The 27015-nt window shown below is 44.7% G+C and overlaps 1 protein-coding gene across 1 annotated transcript; it reads left to right on the top strand.

The window, feature by feature from the left end:
* HSF4 (heat shock transcription factor 4) lies at positions 1–27015 on the top strand. Its single transcript, XM_063312929.1, has 12 exons — positions 1–777; positions 6501–6609; positions 10240–10367; positions 12380–12504; positions 13227–13302; positions 14206–14270; positions 15597–15696; positions 17524–17645; positions 20405–20623; positions 21113–21218; positions 23809–23874; positions 26124–27015. The coding sequence occupies exons 1-12, from the start codon at positions 583–585 to the stop codon at positions 26166–26168; spliced, it is 1356 nt and encodes a 451-aa protein (XP_063168999.1). The 5' UTR covers positions 1–582; the 3' UTR covers positions 26169–27015.

The raw sequence follows: 27015 nt of genomic DNA, 5'->3' as shown, positions 1-27015 counted from the left end.
TTGTAAGTCGAGGACTGCCTGTAATGCAGAACAAATTAATACTCTCCATCTGAGAGCAGAACTTGGATTCAGCATCCTATGTTTACTCTGCCGGTAGTGTGTTTCTTTTCTAATGATGGGACTTTTCCTTGACTTTGCTGCCCTTCATCACCAACTCCTTTAGGGCTTATCAGATTAAAAGGTGGCCAGGAAACTGCACGAGTAACTAAGATGCAGACCTGAAGAGCTAGGAGCAGATTGGTTTTCGGTCCCTCCTGCGGGTTGTATAAGCAGAAGATGAGTTAGCAGGTGTTGTCGTTTCCTCTTCTCCCCCCAGTGATTTGCTGACCTCCTGTGTTTGTGCAAGCCCGTGTATTCTCTTTGCATGATGCTGCATCTTTTTTCATGGTATTGTGTGGTTGAATGCAGGGAGCTTTCATTCAGAGTATTGTTTCCCCCCCAGCCCACCCCACTAGCCATGTCTGCATATTGTGTTGTGTTTGGAGAGGAGCCAACGCCTCTGCTGATAGGACCCCTGTGGGGAAAAGGGGTGTTTTCTCAGCTCTGCCCGGGACACTAAATGGCTCTTTTTCCCTCTGATCTATGCAAAAGAGAGGAAGAAGGGGCATTGTTGCAAAACTATGGTGTGAGAGTAGTTTTGTGAGTCGCAACACCATGCAGGACTCAACCACAGCCCTTACCATGGACGGTTACACCAGCAATGTGCCGGCCTTTCTTACCAAGCTGTGGACCCTGGTTGAAGATCCTGAGACGAACCACCTTATCTGCTGGAATACGGTGAGTCTAGCTGATGTTTTGGGCTTTAAAAGGGTCACCAATGAATCCCAAAACCCTTGGACATTGGGCATTCAATTCCTGCTAAAGCAACTTGCAGGAAATCAACACTAAATATTTTGGGGGCTGAATATGTGTCTTGGGTTGTATGTTTCTCCCACGCGTGTCTGAATGAGTCTAGGTCTCTTTGTTTACTCAGAACAACTCCAGTCCACTTTGAAAGGGTCCAAACCAGGCCTGGTCCTTAGCTTATGCCAGAGGTAGACAAAGCTCTTGGGCTGGTGCTGAAGTTTAAATTATTTTGCAATCCACCCAGAGATCTTTGTTACTGAGTGGATCAAAGATGATGATAATGGTGATGGTAGTATCATCCATGGCAATAATTACATGGGCGATAAGCATTCTCATTTTAAAAGCATGTCCTGGGTTCTCAAAGTAGCTGTTGTGATGGATTCACCAGGTCACAGAAAGACTTAGGTACTGGAAGGCAAATAGGTAAAGTTTTTCTTCCTCTTATTCCCCTTTCCCATTGGTCTCTGTCCCATGAAATATTTGTGGTCCATAGAAGCATTATTGCAAATAAATACGCTAAAGACCTGTGCTTCTCTGCATGCCAGTTTTCAGACAGACAGACAGACAGACAGATAGATAAGAGTTAAAAAAAAGATTAGGAAAGACAGATTAGTGGGCACAATTGGTACTGTGGGCACTATATTGCTTTTTCTGTTCTATGGACTCAATTGTAGAGTTAGAACACAACCCATAAATTGTCCAGTCCACTGTCTTGTCATTGCAAAATAAATTCATTCTTTGTAGCCAGCTATCTAGCTTCTGTTTAAAAATAAATTATGTCAAGTCCAAACCCTGCTGAACAGTTTATACCATAAGGTTTTCTCCTGGCATTTCACTGAAGTTTCCTTCCTTCTAATTGAGCCCATCAGTCTGGGCCTTACCCTTCAGAGGAACATCCCAATGCGTTGGTCAGACATGTGCCCATAAGCCCAAAAGTAAGGCCAGATGTGTCCTAGTGTAATAAAGAATACTTGTAGAAGAATTGATTTGTGGCTACTGCGTATTTGTTTCACAGTTTCTATAACTTGTCCCAATCTATAGGGTCTAGGTGACATCCAGCAGAGTAAAAATACAGAATAAAAATACAAAGAGGTATAATTAATAGAAGTCCCCCAGATGGTAATCAGAAGCATTCAATCCTGGTTAAAAATAGAGTGAAATAATGGATTTTAGCAGCCTTACGGAATGCCAGATGTTCCCATATGCCATAAATATGCCATAAATATATGGAAAACACCTCTGAATATTTTGGTTTTTTTATGCTGGAAGAAAGGATGTGTAATTATGTTGAGCTGCCTTGGGGGATTTTAGGAACCTTTTAAAAAATAGTTACGTACTGTTCAGCTGCCAGGCAAAATGGCAGTCTTCTTGAAGCATCTTTTATACTTAATAATGCATTTTGTTGCCCATAAAATAAAGCTAAAGGTTTTGAACAATGTCAAGAAATCATGTAATGCCTTAGGATGTTGTGTGAACCCAAAGATACTTGTCTTCTCCGTATGCTTGTAGATATTTAATTTCTGCTTATCCAGTAAGTGAAAGATTCTTGAGTCAGTCACTAATCTATCAGCAGTGTGCAGACACAAAATTAAAACAGGAAAATTCAATACATAGATTAGCGTGAAGCTATGGAGAGTAGAAGGAAGAATGTCTGGCCTGCAGGGAAGAACCTGGTTTACCAAACCTACATACCTGGCCTGCCGAGTTTCAGACAAGCTTTCTACTTACTCAACCAAGAGCTGCTACTGCAAGGAATTCCATGGATCCTGTAGCTGACTTTTTAGACAGCCTTCCTCAACTGGGTGTCCTCCATATGTGTAGATTTCAATGTCCAGAATTCCCCAGCCGGCATGATCGTTGTTGAGATTTCTGGAAAGTGGAAGTCCACACATCTAAGGGACGTACAAAGCAGGGAAGCTGTCTCAGGAGCTTGTCAATGCTGATCCTTCATCTGTCAGGGAAAGTCAGGGGTGAAGTGAAGTTGGTTCACTCAGGACCCATCAGGGCAAGGAAAAAACAGTGGTTCTTGGCTGGGCAGCTTCCCACCCTACCACTTTGCTCTGGCGGGATGAAGATGAAGCCTTCTCAACTGAGATTGTGTTCTTCCATTCAGGCAAGGTTCGGAGAAACCTCCTGTTTACTCAGGTGGAGGAAAGGCCACCTGTTCAAGAGGAAAAAGCCCACCTGGATCCTACAGTATTTCTGAGGTCAATCTTCTCTTGTCAGCATCTCAGCTGGGGGGCGTGATGCTGCTTTACAATCCAAGTTTTTGAGGCAGAGGCCTATACTTTTGGTTACTACAGTTCAAAAATGGAATTGGGCAGCTGGAAATGGTACCCCAAAAGCTCCCCCTCCCAAATTAGGGGGCTGGAGATTGGAATAAAGATCAGTGAGGGGAAGTCATGATAACACTTCCCATGAAACAGGAACGTAACTAGATCTTTCTCCCTCTCATGCTAGAGAGATTTGAAATTTGGGAAAGGAAGGGCTTCTTTTGTTACTTAAATCAGATGCCATCAAGTTTAGTTCATCGGGGAACTGTCAAGACAGATGCTCTACCACCTTGTCCTCCTTCCAGTCATCATCTGTAGCTGTTCATCCTCAATCCTGTTCATTCATCTTATCTTCACGACCCCATTTTCTACTTCCTTCAACCTTGCCGTGTGTAATAATGTTGTCCTCTCCATCATCCTAACATCTAGCTAAATTGTGGAAATCGCCACTTGATAGGAGGGTCACAAATTTGCATGGCTTTACGTGGAGCTTGGGAATTCATGGAGTGGACAGGGTTATCAGTGGGTGCAAGTTATGAATTTTGTCATCTCCTCCATCAAAAGAAAGATCACCTGCAGAGAGCCACAGTTGGAGTGGACCCAGGACCTCCTGTCTGTGTTTGTGAGCTTCACAAATGTGCTGCTTCTCTCTGACACAGAACGATGGACTGACTCAGCTTGTGGGCTGATCCAGCAGGGTCCTTGTTGCATGAAACGCTTTCTGATCCCCTCGATGCCTGGGAGACCTGTGTTAGCCTGCTTGAATTTATCAATCTCCAGAGCTGCTGAACTGTCATCCACACCCAGTATGCTGCCCGTGGTAAAAACATGGGTTTTCCAGAAAACGCTGAATCAGAAAAAATTCTGGAAAAGAATCTCCTAGGCAAATGAAGATGGTTGGAAGGACCATATTCTCTTCAGTGTTCATCATCTGCATAAATATATAGGCTACAATATTTGATGTGGGGAAAAATCAGTTCAATCGACCCTCTTTTCTAAGGTCTGAACAATATATTTAAAGAAATTAAAGCTTTGGGGTCTGGAGAAAAGTTGCTTTTACCAAACTGTTGGAAATGATGTTGGGCATGAGATGGTAAAATAATAGGCAATTTATGTTTAGCTGCCTGGTTTCACTGAGCACCTGCAAAACAAAGATCAGACAACTTGGGCCTGAAGTAGAAACAGGATTAAGGAGAATGTTGACCTGGGCTTGGGACTGTGGCCACTGGGTGCCCCACATTTGGAGGTTGCTTGTGGTGGTACAGCCTTCCCCATTTTTAAGATTGCTGATGGAGGCCCTTTGCCCTGTCTTGCCCTGAAGATTGCTATCTTTATTGGCAGGGCAAACAGCCACCTGTATGGGGGGTAGTTCCCTTCTGCTAGAATTCTTGGTCTAAGGAGCCTTGCTTGGCATCAGACTTGACATTGGACACCACTGAAAAAGGGCCTGTTTGATCTGGCCTTCTTAGGTAATGGATTATTGCATCATGTTCAGATTGAAAGGACATGTTAAGCCATAATGGAGTTTGCTTGAGTTTGCTTGGTTTATTGCACAAAGCCTGCCAATGATGGCTTGTTCAGTAAACCATGGTGAAGCTGGCTTAGTCATTGACCTTAGCAGGACATGCAGACCCAGCTAATGTGTGTAAATCTGCCACATCTTTCTATCTGTGTGTATGCACGTATCCAGCCTCGTTTTATTAAAAAAAATGACATCAACCTTTCTTGATATAAATAGTGATTCATACTCATGCAAGAGAAGCATACATGTTGATGAGTTGCTTTTCTCAATACAGCCTCCAAATGCCATAGCAAACTTGCCGGGTAAAGCGGGACTGCTAAATTACTGTCCTTCAGGCAGAAGGTCCCTATCCGCAGAGTCTTGCCTGGGAAAGATTCCTGTCTGAAGCCTTGGAGAACAGCTCTGAATCAATGCAGTGGACAGTTTTGAACACGGCAGAGCATTGGCTCAGCTTGGATCAAGGCGGTTTATTATAACCTGAGTATGCTTGGAGTTTATGGAACTGCCTTTGAAGACTACCTGGAAACTGCAACTGGCCCAGAATGCAGCAGCTTGAGTTTGTATCTTCGTAAGTGGTAACCAGTGCAGCTCCCAGATCCAAGTATTACATGGACAATACTTGGATCTGGGAGCTGCACTGGTTACCACTTACGAAGATGCAAACTGGTAACCAGTGCAGCTTGCGAAGTAGCAGTGATAAATGTGCAGATCATGAAATGCCCATCACTGCTTGAGTTGCTGTTTTCTGAAATAAGTACAGGTACTCCTCGACTTACGACCATTTGTTTACTGACTGTTTGAAGTTACGACGGTGCTGGAAAAAGTGACTTATGACTGGTCCTAACATTTGTGACTGTCGCAGTGTTTCCATGGTCATGTGATCAGAATTCAGGTGCTTGGCAACCAGCATGTATTTATGATGGTTGCAGCATCCCAGGAGTCACATGATCACCATTTGTGACCTTCCCAGCGGGCTTCCAACAAGCAAAGTCGATGAGGGAAGCCAGATTTGCTTAATGAGTGCGGCAAAAAAGGTTGTAAAATTGGGTGTGACTCACTTAACAACTGCATCCCTTAGCGACAGAAGTTCCGGTCCCAATTGTGGTTGTAAGTCGAGGACTGCCTTTATAGCTTCTGGTTAGGTTTCAAGGGCAGTCCCATGTAGAGGGCATTGCAGTAGCCCAAATGAGAGATGACTAAGGCATGAGTGACTGAGAAACGGGGCTCCTGCCACAAGGAGTTATGCAAAGTCTCTTCTTGTCACAGCTGTCCCTGCTCCTCAAGCAGGAGCTGGGAGTCAAGAAGGACACCAGTTATAAACCAGTTTGGGCTGGTTGAACATGAGCAATCCAGGACTAAAGGTGGAATAACCCCGGAGATGTATGACTCACTAATCCATTTCACTCCATCTTATCCCAGGAGGTAGCTAAATCCTTGGAGAACTGATCAGAGCTTCAGGAAGTCCATCCTGGAGGGCCATCTGGAAACCAAGTAGTTCCATTTATGCAGTTCATCCTAGTGCAGAACGTTCCCGAAGATTGTTTTAGTGGGACATCTTGAAAAGACTCCAGGTTGACCTTTTGAGAGAACGCGAGGCTATCTTGGAAGCCTTAGAGTGATCTTTCACAGCAGGGGGTAGCATCTGACCCACCTTGACACATTGCAGTAGAAGTTAAGCAGTGTTAGACTTGTTTTTTTCACCCACGGTTGGAGGGTAGCCTTGGAAATAAAACCAGTATCTAGAAGAAGGTTATTTCCATACTGTTGCTGAAAAATGACATTTGCCCATCAATGGAGGTAGTCAGAGTCTCTTGAAGGAAGGTCTAACCCTGCTTGCATAATTTTTTTTTAATTTTTAGAATGGCACCAGCTTCCACGTTTTCGATCAGAGTCAGTTTGCAAAGGAAGTCCTGCCCAAATATTTCAAGCACAATAACATGGCCAGTTTTGTCCGGCAGCTGAATATGTGTAAGTAATGCTCCACACTGGAGGAGCTGGGGGAGGTGTGGTCCTCTGGATGTTACTGTGCTACATGTCCCTCATTCTGAACCACTGTTGTGCTTGCTACACTCTGTGACTACCCAAAATGAACAAATATAAAGGGGGGAAACAAGAAAGGGAGGGACAAAGAGATTTTAGTAGAAGCGTAGATGCTCAGCCGTTTGCAATTTGGGGTTCATCTTGGGTTTGGGGTTCAGTTTTGGGTTCATAAGTTGCATTTTGGGGTTCATATTGAAAGCAACGGCTGAATTGACCTATGCAGTTGCTGTTATTTGGGGCAGAATTCCAGCTATTTATACAGGACAACTGCTGGCCTGCTGGTATTCTGGCTTGGCTTTGAGCTTAAGTCTCAAGTTTGCTGGCCAAGAAAAAAGACTGAAGTAGATGCAGACTGGATGCTCTGAGGTCTCCCTCCCCTCTTTCAAAAGTACAATCAGATGGGGCAGATATTTTGCCATGCAGAAGCCCTGCTCCGTGGACCTCCTGATGGTCTTCAGTGGGCAGGGGCTGAGCTGTGGCACCTAGTAGATACCATTTATTGCATTTATAAGATGCTTAGAAAACCAATTACTTAAATATTGTTTACTTCAAATCAGTGTTTTTCAAACTTGGCAACTTTAAGATGGATGGACTTCAACTCCCAGAATTCCCCAGCCAGCATGGCTGTCAGACTCCCCAATCAAATGTTCCCAGAACACGTTTATCAGACTCGCATCCATCTTCATGAAACCCGTGTCAGCAGACTGTGAGTCACCAGAAGGGAGGGGGACTTTGACTGGAATGTGAATTATGTTGTTTGGGTTAGACACCTCTGCCCAAGGTTAACAGCCAGCATACCGTTCAAGCCGTCTGCTGGTACAGGGAGATGCATGCCTTGGAGGGTAGTAAGGGGGGGGATTTAGAAGTTTGTGTGATTTTGAATTGCAAAGTGCGCAGGAACAGCCATTCACAACTTTTACCTTGTATCCAATGCTTTGCTTCATTAAACAGTTAAATGAGCAAAAGCCTCTGGACTGTCATTGAGTGAATGCTCAAGCGTTCTGGTCGTTACAATGGCTGGCTGGGGAATTCTCGGAGCTGAAGTCCACCCATCTTAAAGTTGCCAAGTTTGAAAAACGCTGCAATAAGCAAATACAGAAATGTTTTAAATGTTTAAAAAAAAAAACAGCGATAGGGAAACTGAGTCATGTGTTAAATTCAGCCATAAAATCTTTGCTTTAATTTTGCTTTAGTATGTGGTGTCTGTCCTGCTGTTGGGGTTTGTAAATCATGGTTTAGTGTTACAGGTGAATTTCAGGCCATGATAGTATGGCTACTGTAGTTTGTCTCAGCCAGTGTTCAGATCCTACGTCAATTTAACCATTCCATGCATCTGATGAGGTGAGCTGTGGCAGACAAAAGTTCATGCCTTTCAATAATTGTTTGTAGTCAAAAAAAGGTGGTACCAGACTCCTTCTGATGGCTTAATCAGTAAATCCTGGTTAAACGGTTCTATAGCCACCCATCTCAGCAGAGTCGCTTGCTGAGATGGGCGGCTATAGAAATTGAATAAATAAATAAAAATAAACAAATCATGGATTTGCATGGGTTAGGCAGTGTGTGAACCTAGTCCATAAAGCACAAAAAAGCAACTAAGAAATTAATCTTGTAAATTTGGATCCAGAAATAACAACAAAAATTAAAACTACCATTTTACCGTTGGATAAAAGGGTTGAAAGCAACAAACTCTAGAAGGTCCTACTGCAGAAAAATATTTTACCTAGTTTTAGGGTTAACATGAAAAGAATAAACTGTACTGAATAGAAAATACTGGTAGTCTTGCTTAACAAACATCTGTTTAGTGACGGTTCAGATTTATGACAGTGCTGGAAAAACTGACTTGCGACTGGTCCTCTCACTTATGATTGTTGCAGCATTCCCGCAATCACGTGATCACAATTCAGGCACTTGGCCACCGTCTCACATTTACGACCGTTGCAGCATCCCACGGTCACATGATAGCCATTTTCGACCTTCCCAGCTGGCTTCTGGCAAGCAAAATCAATGGGGAACCGCATGAGTTGCTTAACAGCTGCGGTGATCCACTTAACAACCACCGCAAAAATGGTCATAAAATCGGGTCAGATTCCATTAATGACCACTTCGCTTAGCAACCAAAATTCCAGTCCCAGTTGTGATCGTTAAGCAAGAACTACCTGTATAGGGCATATCTTCTGTAAGGATAATCTGTAGGGTTGTTATTATGGTTATTTATATTAACTAGATCATATAATTGCATGTGTTTAGATACAGAATGTTCTCTTTGTTTTTCAATAATCATCAAAATATTGTTAAGTGTGTTGTGTAAGGATCATGACATTCACAAAGATTCCCTTTTTCTGATATTAAGGCGTTGGGTTTTTAGTTTTTTTAGAATTGAGGGGCAGGAATGCAATTATCTGAGGAATTTGGGGACTCTTAGAATGTCACCCCTTGCAATGTTCTGAATGTGGATTTTTAGCCTAAAATGTGAAAAGTTTATACTGTCCCATCTTGCTTATCAGTTTCCCATATGAAAGCTGAACTTGTTTTTCAATAAATGTTAGAAGCTGCCCGGTTCCTCCCTCACGCTAGTAATTGTTTGCTGTTAATGGTTTTAGCTTTTTCTCACATTTTTTAAAAAATTCCTTTTTATAGTTACTGTGTTGTTGGCCTTTTTCTCGTGTTGGTCTTGGACTGTCCGTAAATATTGATGATGTGATTTTTGGCTTTTTTTTGCAGATTGAAATATGAGTTATACTGTTTCAACTGTCTGATGTTATTGTATAATCAGGCGGTGAAGCTTAATTTGTCTGCAGCAGATGGCTGCATCTAGTTCACGTTGACAGCTCTCAGAAAAGTTGATAGAATTAGATTTGGCTAGTGCTGTAATAAGAGACTGCCAGGGAATCCCAGGGGTGTAGGGTAGATTGAGAAGTTGGGGAAAAAAATATCTTGGAAGAAGGCAATGCCAATCAACTTCTGTACTGCTGACAAGAAAACTACATGGATTGAGTAGGTCTACCTAGTGGCGCTGCGGGTTAAACCGCTGAGCTGCCGATCGGAAGGTCGGCAGTTCGAAACCGCGTGGCGGGGTGAGCTCCCGTTGCTCGTCCCAGCTCCTGCCCACCTAGCAGTTCGAAAACATGCCAATGTGAGTAGATCAATAGGTACCGCTTCGGCGGGAAGGTAACGGCGTTCCGAGTCGTCATGCCGGCCACATGACCCGGAAGTGTCTATGACAACGCCGGCTCCAAGGCTTAGAAACGGAGATGAGCACCGCCCCCTAGAGTCGGACATGACTGGACTTTACATCAAGGGAAACCTTTACCTTTACCTACCTAGTCCCTTGAGGTCTACCTAGTCCCTTGAGGTCTACCAAGTCCCTTGAGGTCAAGCTGGACTTGAGGGATGCTTGTCTTGAAGAAGTAGGCCCATTACTACTCTTGGGTCTTGACAAATGCCTGATTGGAAACCCTGGATTGTGGGCATTTGTCCTGTCATTGTTTTTGGAGTCATGCCGCAGTGGTAACTGACATCCAGTCCTCTTACCAGATTTCTGCTGTCTGTTGCATGTAGACGGGTTTAGGAAGGTGGTGAATATTGAGCAAGGTGGACTTGTGAAACCTGAGCGTGATGATACTGAATTCCAGCACCTTTATTTCCTGCAAGGCCACGAGCATCTTCTGGAACTGATCAAAAGGAAGGTAGGAGATGCCTTGTTAATGTTCAGTACAATTAATTCAGGGATATTCGTGAATTCCCATTTTTTGGACTGGTCCTTCTAGGGCAGAATTGCCAGTTCCAAACAGTTCTAAGGGTGCCCAGTGAAAGCCTCTCCCAAGATTCACGGGACTTCAAGGCTGGCTTAATGCCGCATGTGTGCTTTGCTGTAGTCTCACCTTGCCCAAGCTGGGAGTCAGCCACCTTTTTTGGAACTTTGAGAGTAGGAGCACAAAACAGCTGCCATGAAAGCGATTTTCCTATTCACAAAAAAGCTGCTGTTGGCAGGGGTGGCCAGTCACAGCTGCCGTTTATCACAGGGAAGCAAAAGATCCATGGGCAGCCCACCAGCTCCCCTTTCAGATCCCCAGAACATTTCAGCCCTCTCTTTTAGTTTATCAGAAGGCTGGAAGGATTTTAAGGTAGCTCAGACACCCGTTCTACTCCCAAATACACACATACTCCACATCCCCCAGAGAGATCAAACCTACTTTAGTCCTTCACCCTTAAGCCTGAAGCCAATTCAGTGGCCTGCTAGAACCACTGAAATGGAGCAGAGCTTAACACAGCTGAGAAGCTGGCACAGAAAAAGAATTATCTTAAAATAGCTTCAATGAGCACGCCAGAGAAACACAGGTTATTGCTCTTACACACTCAGCCCTCCCAAGCATTAAGAATCACATGCTCAGACATATTAGGTTAAGGAGAAAAGGAATTTCTTACTGACTTTATTGTTGCTCTTGTTACATCCATCTTGGTGGAAAAGATGAGGTTCCTTTGTTCTTCTTTCCTTTCTAAATTCTTAGTTTTGCCCTAAACTCTCAGCCCTACAGCTGCCAAGAGCTGCGTGGAAGGAAGGGGAATTCCAGGCCCACCACATGGTGCCCAGAATGGAGGAGTGCAGCGCACATCCTGTGCTTGCTTCTGGTGGAGAAGAAGGAAGAGAGGGAAAGGAAGTGGGAGTGGCAAGAAACAGCTTCCCCAGAGCTGCATTGTGGGACAACTCAATTTACATGTTAATTCACATGCAAATGAGGCATGCTGGATTTGCCAGGACTTCCAACAAAGCTAAAGGGGAGATGCTACCCACCTGTCCCACTGTGATGTCAGCTGATGCCATGTTTGTCCCAGTGAGGGCTTGGAACCTCTCTAGGATCAGGGCTCACAGGAGAGAGAGTGCTATTCCAAACCAGTCACTGGGGGCGAAGACTGGGCAAGCACTTCTCTCAAATCCAGGCTCTCTCCTGATCCAAGAAGGAAGGGTTGACTGTGGCTGCTGGAGCAGCGATGGAGCAAGTCCTTAAAATCAAGCATTGGCCGGATCTGAACTTTTCTAGTAGGAGTACCTGGCAGCCGCTGAGAAAAATGCCCTGCTTTCCAAATTTAGACTTGCCCTCTGACCTCTCTCATAGATGCTTGGACATTCCATAAATACGAATCTGTATATCCAGACTCTAGAACCAACTCATGATGTCCTCCTTCAGAGTAGGCTTCAGTAAGAAAGATCTGGCTGCCAACAATGGACTATGTTGTCTGCTGGAGGCCATTAATTTCAGATACTCGAGCCATATTTTCTCCTGGCTCTTCTACTGTGTTATGGCAATTATCTAAAAGAGCAGTTGGGGTCCTGAAATAGGACAAATTGGTTTGCAGGCAACATCACAGGAGTTCAGAAGGCAGACCTAAATCTCCCAAGAAGGGTATCTCCCTTAGAGGTTGCTGGAGAAGTCCTGATCCTGCCAATTCTTAACTTCAGGTGCTTCCTCTGCCTTCACTCCAGCAGCCATGGTTGGCTGTGCTCTGTTGGACTTGAAAGGAGAGCAGGTTCCAGAAGAAGTGTTTGGGCTGTGAACTGTCACCTTTCAGAGATATTGAACAGCAGTCTCCCCGCATCTAAAGTTTGGAGGACACTAAGGCTTAGTTATGGATCGGGTGACCCACCCTGTTTTTGCAACTGAGTTTGTTACTCTTCCCTTTCTCCTCTTTGTTCCTTCAGGTGTCTGTTGTGAAAAGTGAAGAAACCAAGATGCGCCAGGAAGACCTTAGCAGACTACTCTATGAGATCCAGGTCCTCAGAAACCAGCAGGAGATGATGGAGTGCCAGGTGCAGGATGTGAAACAGTAAGTCAGTCCCCTTACCTTCAAACTTACCACTTGGCATGGATCACAGGGGCTTCATGGAGTACAAACAACAGCTTGGGGATTGCACACGGTCCCCACCACAGGAAGTATCTCTAGAGCAGAGCAGAAGTGACCTAAACAGAAGTTCATTCCTATGCTGAAAATGGAGCCTGTGATTTTGGCCTGTTGGTGGGAGTAGTTAAGGTCAACACCCACTGAGGGAGAATGGGGGAAAGAGAATTTGATGACTTAGAGAAAGCATGCGATCAGGTGAATAGACTTGAACAGGTTTTGCATGAAGATGGGTATGAAAGTTGGCCACTACAGGCAATAAAATGCCAGTAATTCTTAAAGCTCCAAGTACTGTGAAAGGGGAGAAAGTGCATAGCTGCCTTCAGTTACTAGGAACTTCCACCTATCTGTGAAGTCCGTGGATCTTAAGAGTTTCTAGTTGCCAGAATATGTCCCACTCTAAGGAAGTCTTCTCCAACCCATGTCCTGGCAGCCGGGATGATAGCAGTTGTAGTGAACTTTTCTCAGGAGCCCAGGTTGCGCAGGGTTGCACAGAAGTGTGCAAGCATGGAAGTGGGTGCTCTTGAGGAGCCAATGATCCACTGGGTACTCAGCGTGGTTTGCAAACCACAATTACTTGCTTTGTGCATTGTAGTAAGCCAAAATCAAAGACTCCTGGGTGCTCAGCGTGATAACTGTTCTCTTTTTAGGCAGAACGAGGTTTTGTGGAAGGAAGTTCTGTGTCTCAGGCAGAATCATTTGCAGCATCAGAAAGTGATCAATAAGGTAACATGAGCATTGAGGCTATTGGCACATCAGTTGCTTAAATGTGCTGGCAGAAATGAACTTTGGTGGTTTTTCCTGCTGCAGCAGACATATTCTAAGCCTGTGGGTGGGCTTACACTCTGGTTTGCTTAACCATGGTTTCTTTGACTAAGCCATCCTTGGTTGGATTTATATACCCTGCTAAGCGGTGGGTTGTGGTTTGCAAACCACAATTACTTGCTTTGTGCATTGTAGTAAGCCAAAATCAAAGACCCCTGCCCTGTGGAACGCTCTTCCCCGTGAGTTCTGGCAGGCCCCTATCCTTTTTACCTTCCAGAAGCTATAAAGAGCTGGCTTTCCCCCCAGACACTGAGGTAGGGTGTAGACAGAGTTGGAAGAGAGCGTCGTGGGTCGCATCAAAGGAGTCTGGCTGCGTGGCCAGGTTTTTCTGTTTCTGCTTTTGTTTTTTGTTTTTTGCTTTTTGCTTTTTTGCTTATTATTATTTTTTGCATGATCTTGTTTTTATATTATGGTTGTGAGCCACCTGGAGTTCTGGTTTTGAGATGGGCAGCCCTTACAAATATTATAAAGAAATAAATGTGTGTATGCCTTGGTGCAAATTTCAGCCCCTTGGAAGTCCTATGTCCACTTGTGGATACTTCACTAGTGCTTAAACCAAACGATCTCAGCCCCTCTCACCCATCCACCACAAGCTTGCTCATGGGGTAAACCAGCCTTCTCAGTTCATGCTGGTTGGGATTTTGGGGTGTTCACATTCCCAAATACTGGGAGGCCACCAAGTTGGGCAAAGCAGATGTGGGCTCAGGTGCCTGTTCAGAAGGTGTCCCCATGACCAGCATGGGAGCACTGGGTATTCAGAGAGAGGCTGCATTGCTGTGTGCTGACTGATATTTTCCCTAACAGCTGATTCAATTTCTGTTTGGCCAGCTCCAATCAAGTCCCAGCAGTCCTGGGATAAAGAGGAAACGGTGAGTACCCTCATGTGACACCTGCGTGGGCAAGGAGCTCTGGGGAAGGTCCTCTCCTCTTGCAAAATGGGAGCTCAGTTTCAAAGGGCATAGCTGGTCATGGGACTTGGGCACCCTGGTGACCAGGATCTGAACAGAGGTGGAACTGATGAGTCAGAGCTGCTGATATGGCTGATTCAGGGCCCTTGGACAACCACCCGGTCAGCTGCTGAGACCTTTGTTTTGGAAGCATGCTGGGCTGAGGGAGAGGACACCAATGTGGAAGGGTTGGGGTGGAGGCAAGCTGCTTCATGAACCCCACCCCCAAGGGATTATCTAGTCATAGCTCTGAAAGGTGGGGGAGATACACCTGGACTGGAACGATGTCCTATTGCCTTTTTTTGGTCCATCTCATTCATGGGATGGCCTGGGAGCTGCAAAAGGGGGCCTAGGGGACCTTATATGGTCTATGGGAGCAGTTCACCCATCTTTGTTTGACAATCATTGAAGATTGTCCAAGAAGAGATCAGACCAGCCCTAAAGTCTTGTTAAAGCTAGAGCAGTGTTTCTGACACTTGGTGACTTGAAGATGTGTGGACTTCAACTCCCAGAATTCCCCAGCCAGCCATGAGGTAGAGCATTCTTTCCCAGCCACCACCTTCCAATGGGTTGGGTCTACACACCCAGAATTCCTGACCATATGTGGAATTCTGGGAGTAGCACTTTCAAAACATCTGCAGGGTCCCAAACTGGGGAGGGCTGTAATGGTGGTAGTCCAGATAGGCAGATGGAATTGCCTTTACTCAAACTGAACAAAGGGGGGAAGAATAGGAAAATGAGCAAACCAACAAGAAAATTATATATAAAAAGACTTTTCATACAAGTTTAATAAAACAGGCTCAGTAAAGGATGACCATATTTCACTGTAAATTTCCATACATAGTCAACCTACAGTACATAATAAGCACCTCATTCATAAGTGACAAGTAGCATCAAGTTTTCCATCTACAGAGTAAACAAATAACAAGTCCATAAATTTATGGGCCTATAAATGCATCTAGAGAGCCGGTGTGATGTCGTGGTGAAGGCATCAGGCTAGCAACCAGGAAACCGTGAGTTCTAGTCCCATCTTAAGCATGAAGCCAGCTGGGAGACCTTGGGCCAGTCCCTCTCTCTCAGCCCTAGGAAGGAGGCAATGGCAAACCACTTTCAAAATCTTGCCAAGCCCGGGCAGTCACCAGGAGTCAAGACCGACAATAAATAAAAAAAATAATCTGTGATAAAGTTTGTGGCGGCCACACGTCAGGATGGTGGGGTTAAACTGCTTTGCCTCCTGTCTGCCCATAGACCTCTCATGTTGGATGATGGGAACGCTGCCCCACAAGTGGCAAAATTCAGGAGGCCTGTGCCTTTGGACCCCCTGCATGAGCCTTGCTTCATTCAGTCTGTAAGTTTGGGGTTGCAACCCATCCAGTCTTTTGTTTTTAACCTGCTCTTGCATGGGCTGAGAACAGCTGGTTTGGGATATCAATAAGCTCTTGGTTAGCCAGTTTGCTATACGGATGGTGATTTGAGGGAGTGCTTCTGGTCTGAAGCAAAATCATTTGGTATGTGGGAATGCCCTTGGGAGACGGGAGGGAGAGCCGCAGATGGGACAATCGGCATGTAAAAGATGTCTCAGCCCACAGAAGGAGGGAGGGCGTGGGAAAACATTTCAGATGGGACCCTCCCTGGTTTTCTGGAGAGAAAAGGAAAGGAGGGGAGAAAGACTTTCAGTCCTGCAAGATTCTGTTAATGTAACCTTACAATAAGGACAGATCTAGTCCTCCTGGGTGTGCTTCTTGTCTGGACCACCTCATGGGGCTAACTGTCTTACCAGTTTGGGAATTAAATTGAAATAAAATTTAATTTCTGTCCTGGACTCATCAGCTCATCCTAGGAGTGCAGTCTCCAGGTTGCCTTTCAAAGGGGAAACACAGCTCTCAGCTGGAAACTTTTGTGAGAAAAAAAATGCTCAACACAAATAAGAAACCATGTAGTTTGGGCATGGATGCAAGGAAGTACAGACAGTCCTTGACCTGCAACCATTGTTTGGCAACCTTTCGTAATCATGGCAGTGCTGAACTGACGCTGGTTATAACCGGTCCTCGGAGTTCCGGCCCTCCCAGCACCCCCATGGTCACGTGGTGGCAATCTGGGTGCTTGGCAACCCACTCGCACTTACAGCCGGTGCCAAACACCCCGCAATCACATGATCGCCATTTGCGAGCTTCCCTGCGGGCTTCTGACAAGCAAAGTCAATGGGGAAGCCAGCAGGGAAAGTTGCAGGTCGTTGGGGTGAGTCTCCCCCACCTGGGCATCCTCCCCAGCCTCACTGCACTCATGCCACATCGGCTACTTGTGCACCCTTGTGCACCCTCCTTGACCCATGCAACGCCCTTCCTGCACCCTCCCTGGCTCCCTCCCCCACCCGGCAGTGGCCCCATGGGGCTTGCGACTTCCTGCCGGCTTCCCCCTTGACTGCAGTCGCTGAGTGATGCGGTTGCACTCTGCGACCTCATCGCTTAGCGACAGAAATTCTGGTCCGAATGGCCGTCATAAGTCGACTACCTGTAGATTTTATTGGCATGCACAACTGCGGAAGAGTGCTGTGCAAAGCGAGGGTACAGATAATATACATTGGGTTTGTTACACAATCGGAAGAAAGATAAAAGGAATATTGCAAATTATGATATAGCCTTTGCACTGGAATGCTTTTGATGAAGTATCGGAATGACCTCTCTGTTCCTTTTCACACTCGTAGGGTTCAATCCTTTTAGATAATACCAGCGTGTGCAATAAAAAGCTATGGTTTATTGGTTTATCCCTCTCCTTTCACACCATTTCATTCGCACTCAGAAGGAAGGTCAGCTGCCTGGTTTCTGTTATCTGCCTCCGCTGCAAGGTCAGCGCTGAACAACGAGCTTGTTAAAACTTATGCTATCAGAATATGCCATCTGTTTCTAAGGCTATAAAATGAACATAGGAAGTAGACCTCTGCAGAGGAAATTGCACCTCTCCGGTGCATAAGGGTCAGAGGCTGGGCTGGAAAGAGATTGGCAGGGCTATGGAATTGACCCGTTTTCTGGAATTGCACCATCAGTTGATTGGATAAAGCTGCTAGATCAGTAACTAGCTCAGCCTGGGGAAACCGAGGGAGAAATCTGGGACACGCTGTTCTGGAGCTGTATTTGGGCGATGAGAGATGTGTTTTTTTCCTCTTCCCTGTTTCTAGCCATCCACAGAACCTGCCTCGTGTTTAAACAGCCCCGTTCCGAGGGGGGCAATCATTTCCGATGTTTCTGAAACCCCACAGTCCAGCCCTGTGGCTTTACAGCTGCCTCCTGATAGCGAGAGGTAAATAATTACAATTTGCCCTGCTGGATAAAAATAGACTTTTGTTGACACCCAGCGGGAGACCACAAGGAGAAAGGGCTGAATAGGCCACCATCCATTTGAGGAGCTCACCCCTATGCCTTGCTTCCCATTTAGACTGGACTTCCATTGTCTCTAGCCAGCTTATAAATCTGAGCCAGGTTGGGGGAGAAATCCACATAAAAACTCATACAGGTAGTCCTCACTTAATGACCACAATGGGGACCAGAATTTCAGTTGCTAAGCAAAGTGGTCATTAAGCGAATCTGACCCAATTTTATGACCTTTTTTGCAGTGGTCATTAAGTGGGTCACCCAGGTTGTTAAGTGAACCACATGGTCATTGAGCGAATCATACAGTTCCACATTGATTTTGCTTGCCAGATGTGGAGATGGCCATAAATGCAAACTGGTTGCCAAGTGCCCAAATCATGATCATGTGACCATGGGGACGCTGCGATGGTGTAAGTGTGAGCACCAGTTGTAAGTCATTTTTTTCAGCACTGTCGTAAGTCTGAACCATCACTAAATGAATGGTCATTAAGTGAGGACTACCTGTATGCGGCTTTGTATAGATTTCTTTTACAAGAATTGACACTGACTTGATGGCACGCAATCAATCAAGTGCCATGCACACTTTTTTCTTATGTTTGAAAGTTTCCCATGTCTACTTTTCACACGGTTTCCTCTCCATCGCTTTATAATAGAGCCGCACATGATTTTTTGACTTGCAAACAACTTTGCAAAGTCCAGAACAATGCAGAATCCTGAATGGATGCATGAGAGAGTTGGCATCAAAACGCAAGCCAAACACAGCTTTTGTTACCCATCTACTTTATTTAACCAGAAGGCCTTTTCCAAGCAGGAAATCCATTTTGCAAAAGAGGCTTTTCTTTAGCTCATATAAATCTTTTGCTTTTTACTAAAGATCTTGATAGGGAGAGGAAGAGAGGCAATAAAAAATTGGGGCAATTAGTGGCAGAGTGGGTATTCTCTCTGATGTTCTTTCTGATCTTCTGTAAAAAGCCATGGAGGGCAGGAGATACTTCACAAGCAAATGTCAAGTGGGGAAGTATCTTAAAATGTCAAGTTTTAAGCCCTTTTTGTTCTGATCCACACCACCATCCTATTTCTGACTTTGACCTCAGCCCATTGTACGGCTGGCTTTGGGTTGTTTAGATTACGGTATGGATAAACTACAGCTATTGACAGTTATAAACCAAGGTTAGCTTGATACTAAATCAGTCATTCATTGTCCCCCATAGCTCTTCCCCATAAGTATTTGGATTCCAGTCCCCATAAATCTCCAGCCAACATGCCCAACAGTCAAGGAAGCTGTGCTTGGAGTGCTTCAGTTGAGCTGGACCATCAGGTAGAAGCCACAATAGCATCAAAATGACATGGACGTCATAACATCCCTTCCACCATGTCTCTTGCCCCCAACCAACCAGTATGAATCCCCAGTCATTGATGGAAGGCATCTGGTTGGGGAAGTGCGCTCAGGAGGAATTGATTTTATTCATTCCTAAAATTTCTATGCTGCTGCTCCATTCCACCTGGCATATAAGTTAAACCAGTGGCAATCCCACCACACTATCTACCATAATGGGGCCAGCTACTGGGGCAGGTCTGGACAACTTCTCCCAAATGCTTTCTCCCAAAGCCAGGTTTTCACATTCTGGTGGAAACTCACCAGAGAAATGGTCTGTACGCATGACAGTAGGTTGTTCCTCAAGTGGGAAGCCATCACTGAGAAGATTCTGCTAGGGGACCCCTGCAGATGGAACTCCCTAAGGGATCTCACTGGACAGGCAGTTTGATTTTGGTGGTCTACTTAATGCTTGACATTTCACACTGTGGTCCTTTCTGGCTGCAGAGATACTAAATTGCTAGGACTCTTGATTCCTGGCAGGGACAATATTTAGACACAGAGGCTCTTGATCCTCAGTTTAGTTCCTGTTCTAAAAACCAGTCCTTTCATTTTATTATTTTTTTCCCCAAACTTGTAGATGAATGCACTATGCCGTGAAAACTCATTTTTCTCTTGCATAACTTTCACTGAAGATGGGTAAAGAAGAGAATTCTGCCCTTAAGCTATTTGAAAACTCCACATTTGGAGCACTGGGTCGTAAGTCGAGGACTACCTGTATCTCCATAAGTTCCACAATTCTGAATGTGGTGGAAGGAGAAACTTATTTAATACAGGTAGTCCTCCTTTAGCGACCACAACTGGGACCGGCAACTTGGTCATTAAGCAAAGTGGTCGCTACATGAAACCGCAACTGTGCTGCTGATCTCCCTTCAGCTGTCCTTTGCTTTACAGCAGTGTTTCTCAATCTCAGCAACTTTAAGATGTATGGACTTCAACTCCCAGAATTCCCCAGCCAGCCCCTGCGTTAATGCCCTGCAGCCCAAGCCCACATGACCGTGGAGGGCAGTGGCCAGCAACTGGAAGGGAAGCCACGCCTGGGACAGCTTGCAGTGGCTGACAAGAATGGGGTAGATCTCAACCCCTGGCAGATCTTCTTTGCAGCAAAAATTGTGCTGGAAGAAGAGGGAACTGGAACTGCGAAAGTGCACGTTCAGCTCCCCCCCTCAGCTGTCGCTTGGGGATGAGGCTAAAGTCAACATTGTGAGGATGAGTTATTGGAACACGTTTGGGCTGCGCTTAGGATGGGTCTGGAGCCAGCTGAGCGGAGCCAAGAAAGGCAGAATATGGGGATGACCTATTTCTCATTCCAGGGAGGCTAGCCTTCTGCTGATCAAGGAAGAACCCTCTGGCCCAGAGAGGAAAACTACTTTTACAAGTCCTGCTGTTCCCTTGGTTGGTTACAACCCCTGTCCTGAGCCTCCTGTACTGCCCATTACTGTGGTCCAGTCTGTGTTGGACGGGAGAACGAGGTGTGATGACCTGCAGCCGATGTGTTTGCAGCCCCAGGAAAGGCGGTCCTTTCTGGACAGGTGAGGCCCACGTGTCCACCCCAGCATTGTGCCAGCTTGTGGATCCCTCTGGACATGTCAGGGTTCAACTCGGATGACCCCCCAAACCATTCTGGTCTTTGGTCCTGTTGGCTGGGGGTTATGGAATTGAGTCTGGAGGGCAAACATGGGTTATAACTCTGGGGGTGCCCTGTGTAGATTTTCATACAAGATGATTTCAAAATCCTAAATTTAACATTTACTCCCACCTTCTTTCTTGTCCTGATCTGCTGGAGATCACCACGTTTTCATGTTGAAATTTTGTACGTTTTTGGTAAGCTCTTACATGAGAATGCTAATATTTCAGGCAAGAATGCTGAAACCTTGAGAGTTCTGGCTTTCGCATCTGAAAACTGGTGGGATTTCAGGAGGTGACGCTGAAATCTCATGGGATTGGGTGATTTTGTGGGATGTTGACTTTAACGTCACCTGGAATCCTTCTGGGCAGCTGTCCCTTTTGTGCTTCCTCAGAGCAGTCGTTCCTGATCTGTGGGAAGGTGCTGATTTGAATTTGGAAGGCCTTCAGATCTTTCTAAGAAACCAGCAGTACAATCTGGAAGCTACTAGATCTTTGGAGGTACATTTATTTTTCTTATCACCATTCCTAATGTTAAATTATTTGAAGACCTCCGGGAATGAGAGTTAAGGGCCACAGATTTGGCTTCCCATCAAGTGCTTCCTATCTTGACTTGCCTTCAGTAATAACACATCACTTTTCCAATAATCTCGCTGATTCTATCCAATATCATCATCTCCTTCCTGTGACCTCACCAAGAACAACTGGTTTTTTTTAATTAGTTGATAATCTAATTCCACCACGTCCCCCAGATATGCGGATTTCTCCTTGTTGTTCTCTTGCATCACTTCAAGGAAGTTGGATTAAATCCAACAATACAGTAGAGACAACTATTTGAATAATAAAACACTGACCTTGAATTGACGCATATATGACAGACTGATTTCAAAAGCAGCCTTTGAGATTCTTGAATTTTGAGTCTGGGCTGCTTTGGAGCTGTCCTGAGTTAATTAGTCACAGAAAGGGGTGGTAGAAATTCAGATTAGGGGGCAAACAACCCTTCCCAATGCCACCGTTTGCTTTTCTATATGGGGAAGGCTGTAAAGTTTTAATATAGAAATTTGAACCTTGCAAAATTGGTGCTTTTAGATAAGGAAGAGAACATTGCATAACAGACTGTGTGGCACAGTTCCTGTGGAATTCAGGGCCACAAGGTTGTCCTTTGGCTTTCTTTAAAAATGGATTGGGCAAATATAATGGCAGCTAAGTGTTTGTAGCTGTTGATTAGAACAGCCTTTCTCAGCTTTTGACCCTGCAGGAACCCTTGAAATATTTTTCAGGCCTCAGGGAACCCCTGCACACTCAGGCTCAAAGATAGTCCAGAAGTTACCAAATTTTTATATTCGTTTCATGGGTAGGCCTGTATATATGCGTTTACAGTGTTCTTAAACTAAAAATAAAGAATGAAACTTGCCTCTTTAACGTGAAGTTGCCTGAATTTGAAATAATTTTTTAAACAAAATTGTGTTCTCCCAGGGAGCCCCAAGGGACCTCTTGTGGAACCCAAGGGTGCCACAGAACCCTGGTGGAGAAGCCCTGGGTTAGAGATATCCACAAGAGGAATTTTAAAAAAAAGTCAATATGACTGTTGTGCTTGGGTGATTGAATCCCCTCCCATTTTTTATGTTCATCACAAGCTGCGTTAAAAGGTGGTGGGGTTTCAGTTGCATGGCTGTGACTCCCTTCTTGACTTTTTGATTCCCCCTGTAGATGCCCTGATTGGTCATAAGAGAACTTGTTGCAGCTGCATGTTTAAAAGCAGCGCAGTTGTGAGCATCTGTTGTGAAGTGGTCCATTCACTTTATCCATGGTAGTGGTTTCCAAAAAGTACTGACTTAGCCATTCCGAAAACAGGATCCTTGAACAAATAGATCCTGCCCCTGACTGAGCTGCAAAACCTGTTTTTTAAAAATGGACTTTCAACCGTTTACATTACAGGTCTCTCAGTGGCTGTGATCTTTGAGAAGATTTTCTTAACCTGGTCCCTTCCTGATCTGAACAGGCTGAGGTTCTTTCATATCGCCACTAGTTCTACTGCGTAAACCCTCACAACTACTTTGCAAATGATCCCCAATTATTTTCTTTCCTGCTCAACTCACCAAGCAGAAAACAAGGGGTGAAATTGCCTCCCCACTTTGAACTGCTGTAGGTCCTGCCATAATAAATCTGCCTTCCTCCTTTCTGCACACCAAAGGGGGAAAAAAATAAATCCCTTACACACCTTTTCACACCACTCCCTTGCTTCAGGTCTAATCACATGTAAAAATACCCCCAGCAGCTTTCACAAGGGGAGCTATGAAGCTGTCAAGCCACCTTTCCCCTTAAAAGTCCTGAATCCTATGAGCAAGACCATGATAGGAGCCTTCACCAGAAGGAAAATTAACTTCCTTCAAACCACTTTTTATACGAATGCTTGCATGTGTGCGGCTTCAGAAGAATGGGCTTCAACTCTTCAATGCTGCTCTCTCACCAGAAGTCCAAACTGCTTTCAGTCTGGTACAGAATCCCTTTCTCTGGAAATGCTCTTTGTCACTTTTATTTGGAAGGGCTCCACCCTTCCAAAACCATTGAAACTGCTGGTGGCAAGCTTGAAAGAGCTGCTTGGAAGTCAGAGCGAGGTGTGTCCCATTCAGAGGAAACATTCGGCATTCGGCATTCCAGAAAGGGGTGAAGACCTGGCTCTGCCGTCTCGCTTGGGGCAGGGGAAATCAATCCTGGGGGTGGGTAGCACCCTAAAGAGGCCCCCGTGAATTAAATGAATTTGAATTAAGGACTTTTAATATCTCCATCTTGGATTTTATATTTTACATTTCAATTTACATTTTTATTGAAGGAATACTATTTTTATTGTATTTTAATCTGTATTTATTTTTAGCTTCATTGTAAACCGCCAGAGTGTGATGGGCGGTGACGAAATTTGGAAGATAAATAAATACCAATAAATAAAATTTGCACTTGCTGGCATCTTGTGACGTCCCTTTTGGGCGGAGTGAGGGTCAAAGTAAAAGCGTTTTGCTCCTGGTGAGGTTTAAGGGCTGTGCATTTGACCCCAAAGGAAGCTGAGTATCTTTTTTTTCCCCTTTTATATCAGGCCTTTAACCCCATGATACCTTCGAGTGAGTGGACTTTGAATGACGTGGAGGTGGATTTGCCTGGGGTAAGAGATGCCCCTTCAGGAGGGGAGACGAAGGGAAGTGGTAGCTCGACCCAGAACTGCATTTAACGGGGAGCAAGTTGCTATGATCTGCGTCACTTCCAATTAAATTTTCCATCATGCACAAGCGCACATCTTTAACTTGCACAGTCCAGAAGTGCATAAACACTGAGGCCACTGGGTTGGAGGTGACTTCCACAACCCTTGAGTGTGGCCACCAGAGATCTCCAGAAGTTGTTCCTAAAGTGTGATTTTTTTTTTTCAGATGACAAATTGAGGAAATTATTAAATACCCAATCAGCAAGCAGATGTACTAATTACACTTTTTTTGCAATTAAACTGAAGCCTAAGGGAAAGCATATTTGGTTTGTGTCCTGGTCCCACCCACCCCCATTTTGGGGCTTTGATTAAGAGTGCCCTTGCCTAAGAAAAAAACATGCATCCAGTTGCTCATGCAGATTAAACAGAGGAATCACAGAATATAATCCCAGGTCTGGAAGAGGCTGTTTAGTCAATCCCCTGCTCAATGCAAGAACCCAGATTAAAGCCTCCCAGACAGATCTGAGATGAATGAAGGGAAGGGTTGCTTCCAGATCTGCAATCATTCTCTTTTTCCTAATTCACTTAATGTGGTGAACTGAGATGACATCATTGCCAAGCTATTGTTAGTATTTTCGTCCTTACACGTATGCACGTACTGTTTGTTTCTCCAACAGATGTAGACATACATGTATGCACATATGCACACACATGTTTGTGGGTGTATGCACATACTATTTATTTCTACAATAAGTAAGATGTTTATAAGGTAATTTTTTATTCTGACAAGACCCAGCTGGAGCATCACCTGGGATACTGAGAATACTTTCAGCTACTGATGCTGGTTGATCATTAGTTACCAGGATGGGGTAGTGGTTAAAGGTAAAGGTAAAGGTTTCCCTTGACGTAAAGTCCAGTCGAATCCGACTCTAGGGGGCGGTGCTCATCTCCGTTTCTAAGCCTTGGAGCCGGCGTTGTCCCTAGGGACACTTCCGGGTCATGTGGCCAGCATGACGACTCGGAACGCCGTTACCTTCCCGCCGAAGCGGTACCAATTCATCTACTCACATTTGCATGTTTTCGAACTGCTTGGTGAGCAGGAGCTGGGACGAGCAACGGGAGCTCACCCCGCCGCGCGGTTTCGAACCGCCGACCTTCCGATCGACAGCTCAGCGGTTTAACCCGCAGCGCCACCGCGTCCCTGTTGGGGTAGTGGTTAAGGTGGTGGAAATCCAGGTTCGGGTCCTCCCTCTGCCTCAAAGTTCTTTTTCATCTATCTATCTATCTATCTATCTATCTATCTATCTATCTATCTATCTATCTATCTATCTATCTATCTATCTATCATCTATCTATCTATCTCTCCTATCTTGATAGATGATAGATAGATGATAGATAGATAGATAGATAGATAGATAGATAGGGCCACTGATCTCATGAAAAGTAACTCTGGGTAGCATACAACAATCCAACAGAACAATATATAAAAAATCATTACCTAAAACCATTATATAATAATTATTAAAAAAAAACATTAAAAACTATAAAAAGTTGTTCTAGGAAAAGCAGGTGGGAAAACTACATATTCCACCTTGAACTTCTGGAGGAAAACTAGAATATAACTCAAATAAATGATTAAAATCCCCTTATTTTCTTGCCAAAAGCAATCCCAAAGAGGTTATTTAAATTAAAAAAATAACAGCATGTTTGTTTTTAAAGCCACAATTAAGCTGGCTTGCATTTTTTGCTTATGTTAAAGATGTGGTTAAGGCTGCACAGGGCTACTGATTCAGTCTGGAAGAGGTGCATCAGAATACAGTATTAGCTGCGGATGGCTGAAGCAGCCATGGTGTTTCCTGGAATAATACAGCAATTGTGGCCACGGGATCCTAGAAAGAGAAAACCCCTTAAAGGTGGTCTGTGCCTCAGCGGAGACCTCTCCCCACTCTCTTAATACAGGCAAACCAAATCTTGGTTTTTTTGCTTATCCATAAATAGAGTGGGGACATTCATAACATTAGGTTACCCCCTTTTCTCTAGCTGGCATCTCCATTTTTGATAACTTGGTCCACTTTGCAGGGTTGCTACTAGAGGACGGAGGCCCTGTTCTTGCTCAGCCAGCTTTTTTAACCAGCTCTACCCCTCTCCCCTTTCCTAGGGTAATAACTGCATTGTTTGTACTGTAGTCTGTATTTTTTTGCATTTTGCATCAGGCTGCAGATGCCCACTGTGGAACAGCTGGAGAAGAGCACAAATAGGAAGTCCTCCTGAGAACCAGAAGCCCAGCTCAGCACCTCTTGCCCAGTAGCTGCTTGCTTTCATCTGGAAAATGTGGCTTCATCTGCCAGTCCAAGGCTGGCTTTGCATGGGATTCCAGGGATCAATACACACATTTCACGAGGAAAGACATTTTTCTCTACATATTCCTGCACTGTTATTTTTACCAGTTCAGAGCACTCTCTTTGAACCAAGAACACAACATTTTGGAACACTATGCATTCAAGTGGTTTGTTCTGTGTATGCTAGCAGTCTTCCCCAACCTGGTGCCCTCTAGATATTTTGGACCAGAACTCCCTTCATCCACAGCCAGTGTGGTTATTGGCCAGCCATATATTGTATATTACCATATCTGTTTATAAGGGCTGTTCAACAAATGTGATCAGTTTTTAGGGACAACCATCTGATTGTTTGGGTTATACTTCTGTGTCCTCCAAGCTCTTGTTTTTGACTCTCTTGAATTCTAGTTGATTCTTCCGATTTTGGATTTTGGACCAGCTTTCAAACTCCTTGAGTTTCTTGAATTAGCTTAAATGTCACACGCTAATTTGAGCTGTAGATTCCAAAATGCTTTGAGGACAATGAGGAGTATCTGTCGTTTACTTTTGACACATCATTCCTTTTAGGAACAAATTGGTAGACAAGGGTGTCAGAGAATTTTGTGGAGGATTTGGAACCCTGGAAGGAATTGTAAGAAGCAATGAAAGGAAACTGTATTTGAGACTTTTGGCTACTACTTATGACCCAAGATTTGAGATAATTTGGGCATTTACCTTGTTTGAGATTCAAAGTGCAAGTAAAAAATAAACAGTTTTCCCTACTTGCTGA

Source organism: Candoia aspera, chromosome 11 (assembly GCF_035149785.1).
Source record: "Candoia aspera isolate rCanAsp1 chromosome 11, rCanAsp1.hap2, whole genome shotgun sequence".
In the NCBI taxonomy this organism is placed as follows: Eukaryota; Metazoa; Chordata; class Lepidosauria; order Squamata; family Boidae; genus Candoia; species Candoia aspera.
The sequence above is the reverse complement of the archived record's forward strand: the minus strand, read 5'-3'. Positions and strand labels throughout refer to the sequence as shown.